This window comes from Vespa crabro, chromosome 7, assembly GCF_910589235.1.
Source record: "Vespa crabro chromosome 7, iyVesCrab1.2, whole genome shotgun sequence".
Taxonomy (NCBI): Eukaryota; Metazoa; Arthropoda; class Insecta; order Hymenoptera; family Vespidae; genus Vespa; species Vespa crabro.
Window position 1 is genome coordinate 144,191 of NC_060961.1, and position 17,195 is coordinate 161,385.

Genomic DNA, 17,195 nt, shown 5'->3' on the forward strand with positions numbered 1-17,195 from the left:
ACGCTCCATTATTCCAAATATTACGTACGTCGCTCATATCTTTCGTAGAAACTTACAGTACATAACAGATAACGCCGACGCTCCACATATCCGACTCGGTCCCAATTGGTTCGTAACTTATGATCTCAGGTGGTATGAACTCTGGCGTACCGAACAAAACTCTTATCGGTGTGTCCGGTTTAAGGGTTTGGGCTAATCCAAAATCGATGAGCTTGATTTTATGGGAAGTACGCGTTCGGCACATTATGTTTTCTGGCTGTAAAGGCAGCAAAGAAACTTTTGACAGCTAACGTTTGTTCTTCTCCCTTAAGATCGAACTCGACGAAATCATCAACGATAGAATAGTTCCATGTAATAATAATAGGAGAGTGTAAGAAAGAGAAATATTCTCTTTTCTTTTTTTCTTTTTTTTTTTTCTTTTTTTTTCCTTACCTTCAGGTCTAAATGGACGACATTATTTTGATGCATGTACTCGACGCCCTCGCAAATTTGTCTCATAAAAAGCATGCTGTCCCGTTCGGTCAGAGTAAAATCATCCGCCACAACTCGTTCGAAAAGCTCGCCACCGGAAATGCTGTTTTGAGACGGGCAACAGATGGCGGAATGAGGAAAGATAAATGCGAAGAGAAAAACTCGATTAAAAGCAAATACATACTATTCAGTGATCATTATAATTTCTCGGGGGCCTTCGAAGGCGGCTGCTAGAAGTAGAAGCTTCGGATGTCTGAGCATATTCATAATATTTATTTCCTCGCGAACTTGTTCGCGATCCTTGCTCTTGATCGTTCTAACGAATTTCGCGGCGAAACTTTCATTCGATGACTTTTCGACGACCCTTTTAACGACGCCATAGCGGCCTTTACCGAGCTCCTCGAAGACGTCGTATCTATCGACGAATAATTGCGAGTCCTCCGCATGAACCGTGCGAGCTTCGAAAGCTGCTACAAATTCTACGATGGCCAGACCAGATAAATAATAAATCCCAAATAAATGATTGGACATACGTATGTTACGAATGAGAGAGAAAAAATGAAGAAAACGTTCCATTTGTGTAATACTTTTAATTACCTTCCTCTTCCTCGTTCTGTAAAATCGTTTCTCCTTCCCGAGGTATCCTAACGAGTTCCGATTGGGCACTGGGTTCACCGACCCCATGAATATTTTCCCCCCTGACCCTGAAACGGTAACTTTCACCAGGGACGATTTCAGAATTCTTTGACGATGCGAGCACCGTATGACTAAGAGAATGACAGGATTCAGCGATGACCGTCCAGGAGTTTTCTTCTCGTCTATTCATCTCGATCGTATAACCGGTTATCGTACAACCACCGTCGTAAGCCGGTGATCTCCAAGCAATCGTTACCGAATTCTTCGAACGCGTTACACTTGGAATACCCGTCGGTGGATCCGGTGGTCCTGTCGTTAAAATAATACAAATAATACAAATTATTTTCAAATAGATTAAATCGCGTCGTGTCGTCTGACTTAGCACTCGCGACGTTTCAAACTTCATGCAATTTAGTCGGGCGCATAAAAGATTGCGATAACAGGAGCGACAGTTTCACTTCGTACGCTACACATTTACTTGACAAACTTTCTATTTCGGTGCTATGTCATAACAAGAGAGAGCATCTACGTCGTATATTACCCAATTCCATGGTGGTGTCTTCGTAGATCAAAGCGATCGAACTTGAAATAACGTCGACGTGCCATTTAGCCAAAGTAAAGTAAGAAAAATCGAGAAATGCGTCTCATTGTGTCAATGCGATAACTATCGACTGGCCTAGCAGATAGCGTTATAGAAGTGTTCGATGTGAATGGGTGGTATACGACGTTTCTCTCGAGGAAAAAAGAAGGACGATGGAGTGGGGATAGGGGAAGGGAGAACGAATGAAACCACGAGAGAGAGAGAGAGAGAGAGAGAGAGAGAGAGAGAGGAAGAAGCGGACTGGTGCGACTTCGTCTTGAAAATGGTAGAGAAATAATTGCGCGAGCCGTCATGTGAGATTGTCGTCCGCTTTGTACGCGAGAAAAGGAACTAGACCGTGTAAAGCAAAGCAAAGCGAAGCAAAAAAAAATTGTTCACACACGCGAAACAATGCTCGCGAGTTACACGTCTCGGAACATCTAATCTTTTTCCTAATTCTCGAATCATATCGATTCTCCACGCTCTAACGAGCTACATCTTTCTTATCTCGTCACTTACATATGTTACTTTGATCCAACTCGTTTTTTCATTTTTATCTCAAGAAGAGAAGTACATAGAGATATTCGCAATGCGTGTCTGTTTTATGATAAACAAAATCTCTCGATCGAAGAAAAATTATAAAACACATCGCATCAAAAAATCTTCTCGTAGATACGTTAAAAATACGTAGAACGTAAACGCAGAGATAAATATTTTTCTCGGGAATTAATTTAGAAAAATCTCTGACGTAATATTTGCGAGAATATTTGTAAGAAAAAGGAATCGGAGCACGTATCATCTTTAACGCGCAAACGATCGATTCTTGCGACTTGAAATCATAGTTTGCCCCGCATGACCTCTAAATACGATTGCTTTAAATAAACACACACGAACTTTCCGATAATGTGTGCGTTATGTTATATCGTTACGGCAGGGCAATTAGATAGGAATGATGTAAGATCCGTTTCTTTCGAATTTCTGTAAACATTCGCGAGCGCGAGTGCTTACGGAGAGCTCCATATAGAGAACGAACGCCTCGCTCGATAACATTCATTGTCAAATTTCTCTGTAATATTTATACATGCGATCGAGATTATTCTATATATTTAATATGAATTGCGATCGGCAATTATTGGAAATATTTGAAAGTCTTAAGATAAGTTCGTTTGATCGGCCATTTGAAAGCCGAAAGATCGACAGCGCAGGAAAGTTTCTCGTTAATCGTTAGAAACAATTTTATTTTCCCATATCTACGGGCATACGTATACGTATAATGTAGCTACGTATGTATCCTACATTATGCGTGAGAAAATGCAATAAAAGTTAAAATTACCTTCAACGGCGAGACTAAAAAATTGTCGATCCCGTGCTAATAAATTTTCCACCGACACTTCGTACTTTCCAGCATTATCCGCCGTTATATTGTCCAACGTTAAATGAGAGACACCAGCACCGTAGGTAATTCCAATTTTTTCCTCGGACGTTAACTCTCGACCCTTGAACGATATAGAAACATTAGTTTATTGAATATATTGACAGCAATCGATACTTGCTTTCTAATATATTGCCGTTAGAGTATGGGAATGGCTCATTTTACAGAGATTGTAATAGGTGCGATAAAGATCTAAAAGAATGCGTGCTCAAGGTTTAAGAGAAGACGCATGTTTTGTCAACGATCGCGAGAATACTGCTTCGTACAGTTTCGTACGTTGCGACGCGATGCGACGGAGCGAGTCAACGCGTCGCATTGGTTTCTATAACAAAATAGAGAAAGAGGGGAGATCTCTCGAATATCGCTCGTCGTAAGGTGACCGGACCTTTAATATTCATTTCGAGCACACATATAAGGCCACTGACATAGTTCCTCATAAATTCCAATTAAAATTAATAAGCCGCATTAAACGTAACGAAACTTTCTACGTATCTATTATGTATGTGTAGGTAGACATGTGGAGTAGAAGCATTTATTTGTGCAAAATACGTAATGCGTACGTACTTGCACAAGAAATATGAAAAGAAAGTATTTGGGGATTCGACGTTCTCTCATTTATCGCGTTAAAGATTCCATCGGAATTCTTCGACCGAAGAATATCTTCGACCGAACGTCGAAGATAAGACCAGTGGAATGGACAATTGATCCAACGCCAGCAAATTACATTTACAGAAATATTCATTGTGATGAATTCGGGGCATAAATGGACGTATGTTTCTAAGCGTCGTCGATAAGCTACCTGTTACCTAAGCGGCGACAATGTCATAGCGACTCAAGGAAATTGCAAATATATTCAAACGTCATACCAATTCATTCCTATTAACGATTACAGATATATTAGCTAGTAATGTTACTTTGAACAACGTTCTTAAGAGCGTAGCGAATTCTTACTTACCGCGCGAAACCATTTGACCAATGGCTCGGGATGGCCACGATAGGTAATCCTGAGAACGAGCTTGTTACCTCTGAAGACTTTTACGTCGTTGGGGGCTTTAACGATCATAGCCGCTACAAATTTGTCCAATTTGTTGGACGATTCGTCATCGGGCTCTTTAGATTCGTTATCCGTTCTCGATGTTAATAGAGATCGTTCTGTGCACGTAAATGGTATTATATCTGTCTCATTCGATTTGTCTTTCTTCGTCTTCGAGATATGCAGATCCGTCGGAGGAACGGCATTTTTCTTCTTCGGCAATGGAGAGAGCCGTTGGGGGCTCGACGATTTCTTTCTTAAAGGAAGCGAGGACGATCTCGTGCGTTTGAATTTTTCTTCCTTTTGACAGGAGCCATTCGTCGAAACTAAATGCTGTTCCTTCTTGGATCTTCTAAATGAGCTCGAAAGAGTCTGAAAGAGTTTGGAATCGGGCGTACGATTAAATAACGATGGAGACGGTGATTTTTCACGGTTATAAGATATCTTTTGTTCTTTCTTCGAATTCGAAGTGCGGCCCTCGGAGATACACGAAATTCGGTTCAATTGCAGTTCCGTCGTACAGCAGATCGATGGACCATTTCCAAGGACAGAAGCTGTACAACGAATTTCACCCGCGTCTCGCGAGGAGACGTCGCGTATCTTCAAAATGCTGACATTTTCGTCTACCTCGATCTGCGCAATATAATAATACTCTTGTTTAAAATCTCTTGGGCAGCTCTCTCTCTCTCTCTCTCTCTCTCCCTCTCTCTTGTCGTTAATTATTCCATAAAGTTCGGTACGTACCTTGCATCTAGCGTTATCCCTGACGTCTTTTCCATTAACGGTCCAAAAAAAGTCCATTGACTTTTCGCACTGTACTCGTGCACAGAAACACGCGGTCTCGCCCTTCGAGACGATTTGAGTTAGCGGCGTTTTGGTAAACCGTGGCGCGAGATTAGGATATATAGCCTTATAATCTGTTCAACGAATAAACATCGAATCATTACGCTTCCCCTATCTTGGGGAATTTTTATACTCGATACGATGGATAGGTATATAGGTATATGAAAGATAACGAATACCTTGAACAGCAAGGAGACCGCTACAGGACGTTTCTCCGAATTCGTTTCGAACGACGCAAGCGTAATCTCCGGCGTCTCGTGGATGGACATCGCAGAGTCTTAGGGCGATTCCTCCATCGCTATGCGAAACGTAATTATGACGATCGTCGTCGGGTATCTCGCGTTTATCTTTCGACCAATTGATCGAGAACGGGGGAGTACCTGTGAGAATAAATCCACGCGAGTCTTATCCATCCGGAGAGAAAAAGCAGCATAAAGTAGAAGAAGAAGAAGAAGAAGAAGAAGAAAGATATCAAGTTTTACCAGCTAGTCTGGCACGAAGTTCATATGAATTTCCTTCCATAACGATGGACTCTTTGGGAAGCGATTGCAAGAATGTCGGTGGTTCTTTGTCCAAAGTTGAAGAATCGTGTGGATCGAGTACGGTTATCTGTGAAAGGCGAAGGAGAGAAAGAACGAGAAGCTAATCTTTTGAGGTCATAAATATTTACCTGACAAGTGTTCCTCGCTGAGCCAAGGACGTTCGTTGCCACGCAGGCATATTCGCCCGAGTCGCTCGCTTTTACTTTCGTAATTTCGATTTTCGCGGTTTTACCGTCAAAGTGTCTCTTTATTCTATTCGAACGAGGCAAAGGTCGTCCATTCCTAAAACGCAAACAGACGTTTCGTCTCGATTCGCATAGTCACTCGTACGTGACGTATTAAAGATATTACCTATACCAGGTTGGCGTTGGACTAGGGATCCCTCTTAGGCCACATTGCAGGCGCAAACGGCCGTCCGTTCTCGTAGTCGTATCGAGAAGACTTCGAGAAAAGGAAGGATGAATCCTCGGAGAGGCACTTCTAGTTCTTATAGTTCGCCCGTAAGATCCATGCCGATCTATTCAAAATAATTGTCTTATTTATTAAATATTTTTCTTTACCTCCTTTGTTTTTTTTTCTCTCTTTTTCTTCTTTTACGTCCACGCTAATCAATATTATGAATATTTGAGAAGATAAATATAATTATGTAAGAAGCTTTTAGAAACGGTTATCTAATCGTGGTATTACAAACGTAGCCGGGAATGCGTCAGAGTTACGCTTACTTATCACTTCGAGTCGAGCACTAGCCTCGATTCTACCAAAATCGTTTTCCAAGGTAACTCTGTAAAGGCCAGCATCCTCTTGCGTAACCTCCCCGATCTCTAGGACCTTCACGTCGTCCTTTTCTACGATGGAAATTCTCGTGGTCGGCGTGACAACGATTCCATTTTTGTCCCACTTCAGCCAGGGCGTTGGATGACCGACGACGGCACATTGGAAACGCACGGTTTCACCTTCTTCGACCACTCGATTGTGCGGTACGGAGTAAAATTTCGGTGGACTGATCTTTGGTCGTTTTATCGTTGAACCGCGTCGTGCCGGAAATTGAGGAGACCTGAGTTCGCGGCCGTCTAATCGGGAGAAAATTATTGCCATTCGATTAAATATCACCGAATGAAATCTTCGAAAGAGTCTCATGCACTTAATATTTTCAATTTCTTTTTGCTGAATCGCGCGGTTAATGTTAGATTGAAGGGGGGAAAAAGTTCAGTCTTGAAAACTCACGGGAAACTGCAGGAGACAAACTTCTTATAGGCGTAGATCGTGGAGTTGATCGAGGCGTTGATCCTGCCGATAGTAGGCCGACCGGTCGTGTTAATCTTTCGCTCAGTACGTTTTCTTTGCCCTCGGGAACTGCGGGGATTGACCAATTGCCAAAGAAGAAAGATTTAACGTAAACGTATATTCAACTCTTCAACTCTTTGATCGAACAAAGGATTGATTATTATTTTGAACGCGCACGTTTCTAATATAAGTAACTTGATATTCGCGCAATTTATTAGCAAATGCACGTGAGCAAATGCAAGGGGGAGAATGCTCGGACCACGGAGGCGCGTTTTGATTACGCTTTATAACTCAACGTTACCTATAACAACTTTTTTGACGTTTCAACTTCTCTCGAAAGGAATCGTTCCTCTTTCTATTTATATTTTGATTTACATTAACGATTGCGAAAATTCGTAAGGATAAAAATGTGATGTAAAACGAAGGTAAACTTTTTTTTTAACGTTAAATTACCATCAACGACGAGACAAGCCGACGTGAATGCCTTCCCAAGTTCGTTGTAAGCGACACACGTGTACTCTCCCTCGTCCTCGGGATATACGTGTTGGATGCTTAGCCGTGCTACTTCGCCATCGAATTCACTCGTAAAATCGTTACCCATCGTTATTATCTAAAAATGACCATTATTAACTTTGCCATTTCTACGTTTATACGATATTTCGAGAAACGCTATATTGTAGGTAGAAGAATTACACGCGTTGCGTTACCTTTCCACCCTTCTCCCAACGAACGTTGGGTTGTTCGGGCGTGGCAAGAAATTTACACTCCAAAGTGACAGCGTCACCGTCGCAACATCTTATATCTCTGAGTTCCCTCGTTACCATAGGCAAGGTGAGCACCTTCCTGCGAATAATCCGATAAAGACGTAAGCGAGATGTAACTTGGAGTACATTTTCAAAACTACGAGCTGTGCGAGTAGAAAGAAAAAAAGAAAGAAAAATTGGAAATTCGTCTAACGATAGAATACCAACCCGTGCGTAATCGGCGACTTCTTCATCTTCGTCGTTTCCTTACCTTGACCTGCAAAAGGATATGTGAATTCATATAATTATAAATTATGATAAATAGGTAACATAACGGGTTAATCCATTTAGTTGATCTTAAACATTGATAATAAATATGATGTATGTAGGTGTATATAAATCAATATATAGAATTTCTCTCACCTTTAGCATATATTTGCAAAGAAATTATGGCTTTCGCTTCTCCATGACAATTTCGAGCGATCACCGAATACGTTCCGGTAAAGTCGAGCTTCGCGTGAGGTATTTCCAGTCTGTATTGAGGACCGTTATCCACCAATCGAAAATGAGGCGCGTCCCTATAATAATCGGGCTGCAAATGCGACATAGCTATTATAGTATATTAGAACGTTGTATGTATCTCCTCGTTGTGTTAGGTAATATTATTTCACAATCCATTACAATAATATACATACTTAAGAGAAGAAGTAATGAATCGTTGTAAAAAATTATCCCCAAAGAAAAGATCGGTCGTACGTATGTGTATGTATTTCGCTCGTAGATACGTATGCGCGCACGTCGTTCGAACGTTAACGAAAAAGAGAAGCGTTACGTCGAAAGACGAATACTCGCCTGACCTCGAGCATCGACCTCGACCTAGATACCAACGCGTTTCCGCGATTCCCACGCCTACGCTCGAAAATAAAAAAAAAAAGAAAAATGTTTTAATAAAGTTACTCCATTCGTATTATATAAAACATACGAGTACGTATAATTCGACGACCTTTAATTGTCAAAGGTACACGGGGTTAAAACTCAGCGTGAGATGTTTAAAGAGAGAAAAAAAAAAAAAAAAAAAAGAAAAAGAGACGACAGTAGTCCTCTCGTTGGAACTCTAGTCCATATAGGGAGCGAAAGTCGATCGGATCGTTCGAGACTGATCTTGTTATGCCTATGACACAGACACAAGTGCCAACAAGTGAATATTTATTTCTTTCCCATTGCTAATCGCCTTTCTCTTAGTTTTATCCAGGGTTCATATAAATCCTCACAATTGTAATCGTAATACGTGTATAAACGCATAAAGTTGTTATACCCATAACTATCTAGATAAACTCACCCTTATGACATTATAAATATAATTTGTTGAAATACGAAATGGAGATAGAATGGAAAAATATCGATGGATTACGCGATAATGCTCCTTCGGTACGAAAAGTGTATCGATCGATCCGTATCTCATTGCGATAAATGAAGTTTTCAAGTTTTCTAAGGCGAGCTGTTTCTTGACATAATGGACCTTCCGAGACCCATCCGTCTTTCACCTGTCTATCGTGCACCAACGTGACGCGCTTCGCCTACGATGAAATTTATGCGTACGACACTTCCCGTTACGGAAGAGAGACGCCGTAAACTGGTTGGTGCAAGGACTCTCTATAGGGTATTACATGTATATCGGTGCGAGATCGGTGCAAGAAACTTGACTTTGTGCCCTTCCATCGGATCAAATCAATTTTTCCGGATATTCTCTGCCATATATCGTACAATTCGTCAGGATAGTATATTTTAATACTATATCGATTAAGAGGAGCCCTCCTTTCGTCTTATCCCTAACAGAAACAATTCAATCTTGAACGTTACAATTTGACGATCTTAATATAAATAATTATAAGTAATTTATAATAGTTGTTAAGAGTGGCGATTAAAAAACGAGTCGATCTTTTTCTTTTAACGTTCGCAGCGTTAACGTAGTCGTTAGCTAAAAAGGAATGCTCGCTGAACCTATGTATGTATTTGGTGGCTTGGCTCGATGCGTCGCACGTTCTTGCAGTTACTACGCGAGAGATTAACTCGCGAGACTCGGCCAAGTTTTCCTCGAAGTATATAGATTCGTTCTCGAGGAATTTCCTTAAGAGAGACGATGAAAAGGCCTGAGAATGAGAATGACTCATTACGACTGGAAACTCGTACGTTAGGACGAGTTTCCTAAACGTTCAGTGCTCTTCTTTTTAATCGTCACCGTTCTTGTAATAATTACATTATTTCTATAAAAAAAGAGTTAACAATGACAAAATTATCAACAAATTGCCTGCGGATTTTCAGATCAGATTTTAAGTATCTTTTAGAGAAAATTTTCTTATCCATCGATAATACCTATGGATATTATTATATATAGTATTATATTTATTTATGTACCTACGTGCTTTGGAAATAGGATACTTTGTCATTTTGAAGCCGCACATGCACATCAACTTGAGATTTATAGCTCACATTTCTTTTCACGAAATTCCATATGGAAAAGAATCATCCTTCCGAATAAAGAAGACGATAACGTACGATAAATTTCTACTCACTTTTCTCACTTTTTCAATGACAAAGAATACGTTTTTATAATCGAGACAAATGTCAATTCGCTAAAATATTTACGAGAGAGAGAGAGAGAGAGGGACAGGGGGATAGAGGAAGAGAGAGAGAGAGAGAGAAAGAGAGCGACGTACATATGCGCTCGTCGTACGACGACGATCGACAGTAGGCTATTCATTGGCCAAAGTTAAACACCGACTGTTTTACCGTTCGTACTTCGCGGTACCGATCCATCGGCGAAGAAAGCCAACTTGGATGACGAAAAGTGGGGACGATGCCTTCTAGGTAACTAACTAAGTATTTACACTCTTCTCGATTATGCAGATATTCGTTTGACGTAAATACTTTGATGCTTCGACGTTTCCTTCCTTCCTTCCTTCCTTCCTTTCCCTTCGTGCCTTTTCCTTCCGGTCTTTCTCTCGAGGATGAGGATAATCGTATATCATACGACACGATTCTCGATACTTCGATCGTGTCGAAAGAATCGTCAGAACGCAACGCAACGAAGGAGAGTTCGCGTAACAAAGGGAACGACGAAAGCGCACAAACGTTAGAATGAAATTTATTGTAACCAAGTCCTACGTCACGGATAATACTTTCGATATGCCTGATTTGTATTCTCCTTGACTTTTTATTAACGTTAACGCCCACGTACGCCTATCCATTTCTGTATCTCTTCGTTGAAGAAGAAATAAAAATCATTGTGGAAGGCTTTCCAATGAAAAAAAAAAAAAAGAAAAGAAAAAAGAAAAGAAAAAAGAAAGAAAAATCTTGGACGGAACATTAGGATTACATTGAAATTCCATTACCCATTTCATATTTCTAGACGAGGAACAAGAGGAGGAGAAATCCTTTATAATTGTCAAGGGAGCACTTTTCGGCTTCTCGGAGTTTGCATCGAGCTTGCTTCCTCTTTCGTTGAATAATAAATTTCTCTTCTTCTTCGTTCCATCTTTGGGCTCCTCGTTTAACCTAACGTAGCACGTACTGTTACCTTTTAAAGAGGCGACGCGAAATAAATGCCGTTTTCCCCAACGCGACGCATATAATACCTGACCCACTATGGGCATAATGCGGTATGTAACACTATCATTTCTTTCTTGCTGTCACCTTGACCTACATCCGTGATCGATGCAGCATTAGGGACACGTCATTTTCTGGGATTGCAAAATGAATTTTGCAATTACTCCCCGTACTTGCATATCCAACTTGTAAATCCAGCTCCTTCAATTAGCTATCTTGTAACGCTTTCATTGTAAAGACATTCTAATTGCAAGCACGGATCCCTTTATTTACGAAGTGTAAATGAAATAATTACCTTGAGAAAATCGCGCAACCAGATAACTTCCGGTTTAGGATCACCAACGACCTCGCAAAGTATAATGACCGTATCTCCTTCGAGGGCCTCGGTTGATAAAGGTTTCGTAACGAATAGCGGCTCCTTCGAATATCTGCGAAACGAAAGGACAGAGAGATAAGTAAGTTAAGTTTTCTCAGTGATCAAACGTAGAGACGCAAAGATATTAAAATTAAATATATTCTTTACGTACGGCACATCGGGAGAAGCAATGGTCACCGTTGGCAATCCTTCGATAAGAGATTCAATTTGCTTGTCGTTCGCTTCGTCGCTTCCGACGATAACGTTGACTCTCGTTGATGTCTCAGCACGGCCAACTTCGTTGACGGCTGTACAACTGTAAACACCAGCGTCCCTGCTCGTAACTTTGGCCAAAGATAATTCGACTGTACCGTCGTGGCTCAAGGTCATGATAGTTCTTCTACTAGGTCGAAGACGCAATCCATCGCGGTGCCTGATAAGAGGAAACACGAAAAAAAGAAAGCAAACTCGAGAGTTTCTTAATAAATTCGAATTTTTCTTTGTTTTTCTAAATAAAGTGCGGTAATCGATTTTTGTTCGCTCACCATACTACACCCACGCTAGGATAAGCCTCGATCTGAGCTGACATTCGTAATTCGTCATTTAATCTTACAGCATAGACTGCATCCAGGCCATAAAGAAATTCAGGGGCAACGTAAGCACGAATTCCTTTATCGACTACGAGGATGGATCGACAGGACACCGAACCGTGGATATTTTTTGCCGTCACCATGTAACATCCGGAGTCCTCGAGCGTCGAATGAATTATCTCTAGAGTATGAAAGTTGGAATCGTCGTCCCAAAAGACGTGACGTTCTGGAAAGAAAGAAGAAAAAGAAAAAAAAAAAAAAGAAAAAATGATTATATCTATTAGTCGTTATTCAATTTTCCAGCTTAGTCTCTTACCGTCTTGAATAATTTCAACGGCGTTTTTAAACCAAGTTATCTCGGGAGCAGGATAACCCATAATTTGGCACGTTAAGCGTACGGGATAGGTAACCTGAACCCGTCTATCTCGTAATCTCATGGCGAACTGCGGTGGCCTTTCTTCTCGCTCATCTCCCAAAATTCTAACGTAAGAGAAAATAATTGCCTTTCTCGCTATTCTCTTTTTCCTTATTCTAATACGGAAATTGTTTATTAAATAAAACGAACTTGTATTAATAATACCTAGATCTAAGTTTTTCATCCGCTTCGATGATCTTCGGATCGGTAACGACGAGTACTCTAGCGAAAGATGACACTTTACCAACTTTATTCGATGCCTCGCAAATATATCTGCCTGAATCATCTTCCTTTATCGTATCTATGGTAAGAGAGGACCTTAAACCTCTCCTACCGATGGAATATCGCGAATCGTTGTTAGGATCAATCTCGGCCGTTTCGCGATACCATTTGATATTTATATTTGGTTCTCCACGAATCTATAATTTTTAATAACGATCGATATGACAATGAAATGAAACGAAAGAACGTATAGTAGATATTTTATATTTCTTAAGATAAGTCCCACCTCGCATTCCAATTTGATGGTCGAGCCCTCAAGAGCCTTCAATTGGCCAGGGAGAATTTTGATGAATTCTGGAAGATCAACGACTTGGCTGACCGTGAAGGAATTCGACGTCGTCACGGATTCGCCCCATCCATATCGATTTCGCGGGGTTACGCGAAATCTGTATTCTCCGCCTGGACGAAGATTGAACGCATCTATGGCGTTTATCGGTGTGATGCCCAGCTGATATGCAAAGTGAGAAATAATAAAATAAGAGGCATCGACTAAAGTAAATTATTTGACATTAAACTATACCTCGACCCAACGAGCACCACCGTCCCCACCCATCAACCATGCGTCAACCTTATAGGCGATGACCGGAGCTGGTCCTCTCCTCTCGGCCTTGCCCCAACTCAAGGACAACCAATTTCTTCCACCATCGACGACAACTGGCTCGCTGCTGATTGGTCCAGGGACATCTGGTGGCGTGAAAATATTTGTAAATCAGCGTGCTTTTTCGAAGAACAATTTCTCTCTCTCTCTCTCTCGATCTACCTCGTTGTCCGAATAAATATTCTATAAAATCGCTGATCAAACTATCCTCGCTAGTCAAAGATCGTTTCAAACGAGAGCTCGGTAATTCGAGGTCATCGTTCAACGCGATTTCTTTATCTTGATTCCTCATTCTTCTTACTTTAATATCATCTCTAAATTTCTACGTTAAACGTAAAAATATGGTTTTATTTCTTTTCAACTAAATACTTCGATATTTTTCTGGGTGAAGTACACGATTTATACGTATTCTTTGGGAAAAAAAGTAGGGCAGAGACGAGACGATCCGCGTCTCGATGCCGACTGAATTTCGAATTTGTGGAGATACAGAGAAGTAGGAGGTGGTAAGGAAATAGGTAAGGGAGGTAAACGAAAATAACCCAACGGGAGGTGTTCCTCAAATTGTGTATGTAGGTGGTCGTATCAGTTTAATATTTCTCAAAAACATTTAGTAACATCCTGAAACGTCTTCCTAAAGATTTACATTCCTGTCGTAATTTCCCTTTATCGTTGTAAAATTTTAATAACGGCATCGTTCCTGTAAATTATTTTTTAGTCAGTAACAGCCCGTTTAATCGACAGCCATGATATATATTACATCTACACTTGAGCTGCCTGTGGTTGCTTAATCGCTGGCCTTTGCTACTCAAAGCTTATATAGCTTCTCAAAAGAGATATGTACTTTATAAAAGACTTTTCTCCCGCCGAATGTATCGAGACAACAAATGTACAATTATATTTATAAAGGTAATCCTTAATCAACATTCGGATATTTTCAAAGCGTACCGTAAATGGACCACCTCCTGATCAAAGATTCTGAAGTCATTCCAACATCCAATGTCAGTAATTCTGCTCGTCCTTCGTGATAAATCAGTCACGCCGCCGTTATTTGTCGGTGCTAGAGATATATGTAAACGCGCGTATGTAGGTACATATTTACGATATTTAATAGTTTTTATATAGTTAAAGATTTGAACAGTCGTTGCACTTGGCATCGGTCCAGTGTCGTATGGAAGTATATAATAGATCTGGCCTGGTCTCTACTTTTCTATTAAACACTTCTTTTCTCATTTTTTAATAGACAAACTTTAAACTCGTATATCATTATAGTACTCGTATATTATTCGATCGATAATCTCCGGGAAAATATATTCTTCCCTTGTAGATACCGATAATGGTATTATGCGCGTGAAGATTGTAGAGCGTAAATAAAATCTCGATCTTTGTTCGTGAAACTGTAATTAGTTAGTTGCTTTTAAGGTAGCGTTTAGTTCCCTTTTACTTCTTACTTCTTTTTCTAATCAGTTCAAAGACTGATAGTACAATATGTTGTATATATAAGCAGTCAACTTAAATATCTACGTCATTTTGCAAAACACTTTAGCCCAGGGACTACTTGGAATAAAGCCAAACGACCCTGGGCCAAGTGTACTAACAAGTGTACACGCTGTAATCGCTGTTAGCGTCGTCGCATCGCTCTACTCTAATTATAATTACTCGATTATTCATCGGTTTGATCATTGTTATTATCAGCCATTTTACTTTTACTGTATATGCTTTTAGCGTCCGTGGTTAAAGAAGTTAACGCAATAAAACGTATCGTATTAGCATAAAGTCATCATCAGTGTTATTAAATTATTTTGATTTGACGGAAGTGTATATATATATATATATATATATATATATATATATATATATATATATATATATATATTAGAAATGAGTATTTTGTAGTAAAAATATATAGAACTTACCTTTAACGTAAGACAATTCATCCTCGTTTTGAATGCTTCCTGCGTCAGAGCGACCCCAGTCGCCGGGTAACGGTGTTAGAGATCTCGCTCTTTGCTTAATCTAATCATCAAGAATTTCTTAATCGTCGATCATTTCTTTTATCGCCTATTTATCGTCTATTTAATTTTATTCGTAATTAAATCGCGCACGATTTACCCACCCAGATCGAGAAGAAACTCCTATCGCATCCATATCGATTCTTCACCAAAATGCAATAAGTACCTTCGTCGGATGGTATCGCTCTTTTCAAAGTCAATCTAACGTAGTCATCGATACCTTCTTTGTACGATCGCGGACCATCCGTAATATCTTTTATACCTTTCATCCATGTTACTAAGATAAGAGAACATTTATATTAGAATTTATATCATTATGATGTAAAAATAAGGAAGGGACTTTGGAATTAGTTGGGTAACGTCTAATGCCATTTGTTATTGTTACCTCGAGGTTTCGGAACACCGGTGATCCTGAAAGATACACTGACGTCTTCCCCGATAGCCACAGCGATTGATTTTTCCGAAGGTCTAGAGACGAACATTGCCGGTTTTCCACCATCGATCGCCCCAGGTGATATTATTTCGATCGTAGCAGCTGTATCAACGTATCCGTAAGCGTTCACCGCTCTGCAGATGTAGGTACCTCTTTCAGATTCGGTCGCTTCAGGGACAATCAGAGTATGTACGCCAGATTCTGCGAAGGTCTTTGCTTTTGATATTGAAATCGGTTCTTTTCGTTCTCCGTGCAACCATCTAACTTCCGGCGCTGGCATTCCTGTTAGCAAGGAAGGAGATTCAGAAAATGAAAGTCTCTTTTCCTCCCATCAACTCTACACCTTGCTATCCCATACATTAGCATCGCAACGACTAGACGTTAAGACGTTAAAAATGTCTTTTAATAATTCTACCTTTGACTTCGACTTGAAGAGCAATAGTACCACCGGTAGGTACACTGTGGTCGCTTAAGAAATTCGAAAAGCGTGGCCTCCTCGACACTTCGACGACGTCGTCGATCCGGCCACGTTTACGAGCAGATCTCTGATCTCGTCCTTAAAAAGTGATAAATTGTCTTTGCGTTAATATTTCTGATTTGCCAACGTAGATCAATAAAATAGATTCTACAAAATGCCAACCTTCAAAGTGTACAATATGCGACATTTCAGTGGATTGCATTTCGTTCGTTGCCCTGCAAACGTAACGTCCACTGTCCGAAGTATCGGGATTCGATATTTCCAATCGATGAATACCATCGTCCAAATACTTTCGAGTATATCTACCATCGTCGAGAACTTTTCCATCCTTCAACCAGGAAATCGTAGGGCATGGATATCCACGGACTCGACATTCTAACACCAATTCGTGATTAGAATGCCGATATGTGTCTGAAGCGAATTAGAATACAATATTTATATATTTCTTTCGCTGGCATATGACAAAACGGCTATTATTATTCGAAGGAAAAGGGATCGTTTGTTGTACCTTTGATGGATTTCGTAAATGTCGGCGGTGATAATGGTTGCACAAAGTCTCTGTAGACTTTTAAAGTTGACTCGGTCGACGCGGATCCGTGAATATTTTCAGCGATACAGGTATATACGCCGGAGTCCTCAACGTGAGCTTCCTTCAATTCAAAATAAGCCATGCCATTGTCGAATCGTGTTTGATATTTATTCGACGTAGGAGATAATTCTTGGCCATCCTTTCTCCAGTAAACGCGTGGTTCGGGGTTTCCCAAAACGGTGCACGTTAATCTCGTTCTCATACCTTCGCCCACCGTTCTGTTTGTAAGTCGTGTACAGAACGACGGTTTCTTTCCTTTATCTCGCATGATACTCT

The 17,195-nt window shown here is 40.4% G+C and overlaps 1 protein-coding gene across 5 annotated transcripts in view; it reads right to left on the minus strand.

The window, feature by feature from the left end:
• LOC124425695 (titin homolog) overlaps positions 1 to 17,195 on the minus strand; it is a 43,912-nt gene that overhangs the window by 2,673 nt on the left and 24,044 nt on the right. For all 5 annotated transcript variants that reach the window (XM_046966398.1, XM_046966396.1, XM_046966397.1 and 2 more), the window contains 30 exons: positions 16,839 to 17,193; positions 16,493 to 16,741; positions 16,268 to 16,408; positions 15,805 to 16,134; positions 15,524 to 15,696; positions 15,324 to 15,423; positions 13,333 to 13,496; positions 13,039 to 13,260; positions 12,696 to 12,949; positions 12,432 to 12,595; positions 12,071 to 12,341; positions 11,698 to 11,958; positions 11,466 to 11,598; positions 7,988 to 8,156; positions 7,793 to 7,841; positions 7,529 to 7,664; positions 7,275 to 7,431; positions 6,762 to 6,890; positions 6,260 to 6,607; positions 5,889 to 6,054; positions 5,666 to 5,819; positions 5,478 to 5,604; positions 5,175 to 5,375; positions 4,897 to 5,069; positions 4,075 to 4,785; positions 3,021 to 3,183; positions 1,069 to 1,416; positions 656 to 950; positions 433 to 574; positions 57 to 256 (listed from right to left, as the gene is read on the minus strand). In XM_046966398.1, coding sequence (XP_046822354.1) covers positions 57 to 256; positions 433 to 574; positions 656 to 950; positions 1,069 to 1,416; positions 3,021 to 3,183; positions 4,075 to 4,785; positions 4,897 to 5,069; positions 5,175 to 5,375; positions 5,478 to 5,604; positions 5,666 to 5,819; positions 5,889 to 6,054; positions 6,260 to 6,607; positions 6,762 to 6,890; positions 7,275 to 7,431; positions 7,529 to 7,664; positions 7,793 to 7,841; positions 7,988 to 8,156; positions 11,466 to 11,598; positions 11,698 to 11,958; positions 12,071 to 12,341; positions 12,432 to 12,595; positions 12,696 to 12,949; positions 13,039 to 13,260; positions 13,333 to 13,496; positions 15,324 to 15,423; positions 15,524 to 15,696; positions 15,805 to 16,134; positions 16,268 to 16,408; positions 16,493 to 16,741; positions 16,839 to 17,193 — 6,485 coding nt within the window. The remainder of the gene's footprint in view (positions 1 to 56; positions 257 to 432; positions 575 to 655; positions 951 to 1,068; positions 1,417 to 3,020; positions 3,184 to 4,074; positions 4,786 to 4,896; positions 5,070 to 5,174; positions 5,376 to 5,477; positions 5,605 to 5,665; positions 5,820 to 5,888; positions 6,055 to 6,259; positions 6,608 to 6,761; positions 6,891 to 7,274; positions 7,432 to 7,528; positions 7,665 to 7,792; positions 7,842 to 7,987; positions 8,157 to 11,465; positions 11,599 to 11,697; positions 11,959 to 12,070; positions 12,342 to 12,431; positions 12,596 to 12,695; positions 12,950 to 13,038; positions 13,261 to 13,332; positions 13,497 to 15,323; positions 15,424 to 15,523; positions 15,697 to 15,804; positions 16,135 to 16,267; positions 16,409 to 16,492; positions 16,742 to 16,838; positions 17,194 to 17,195) is intronic.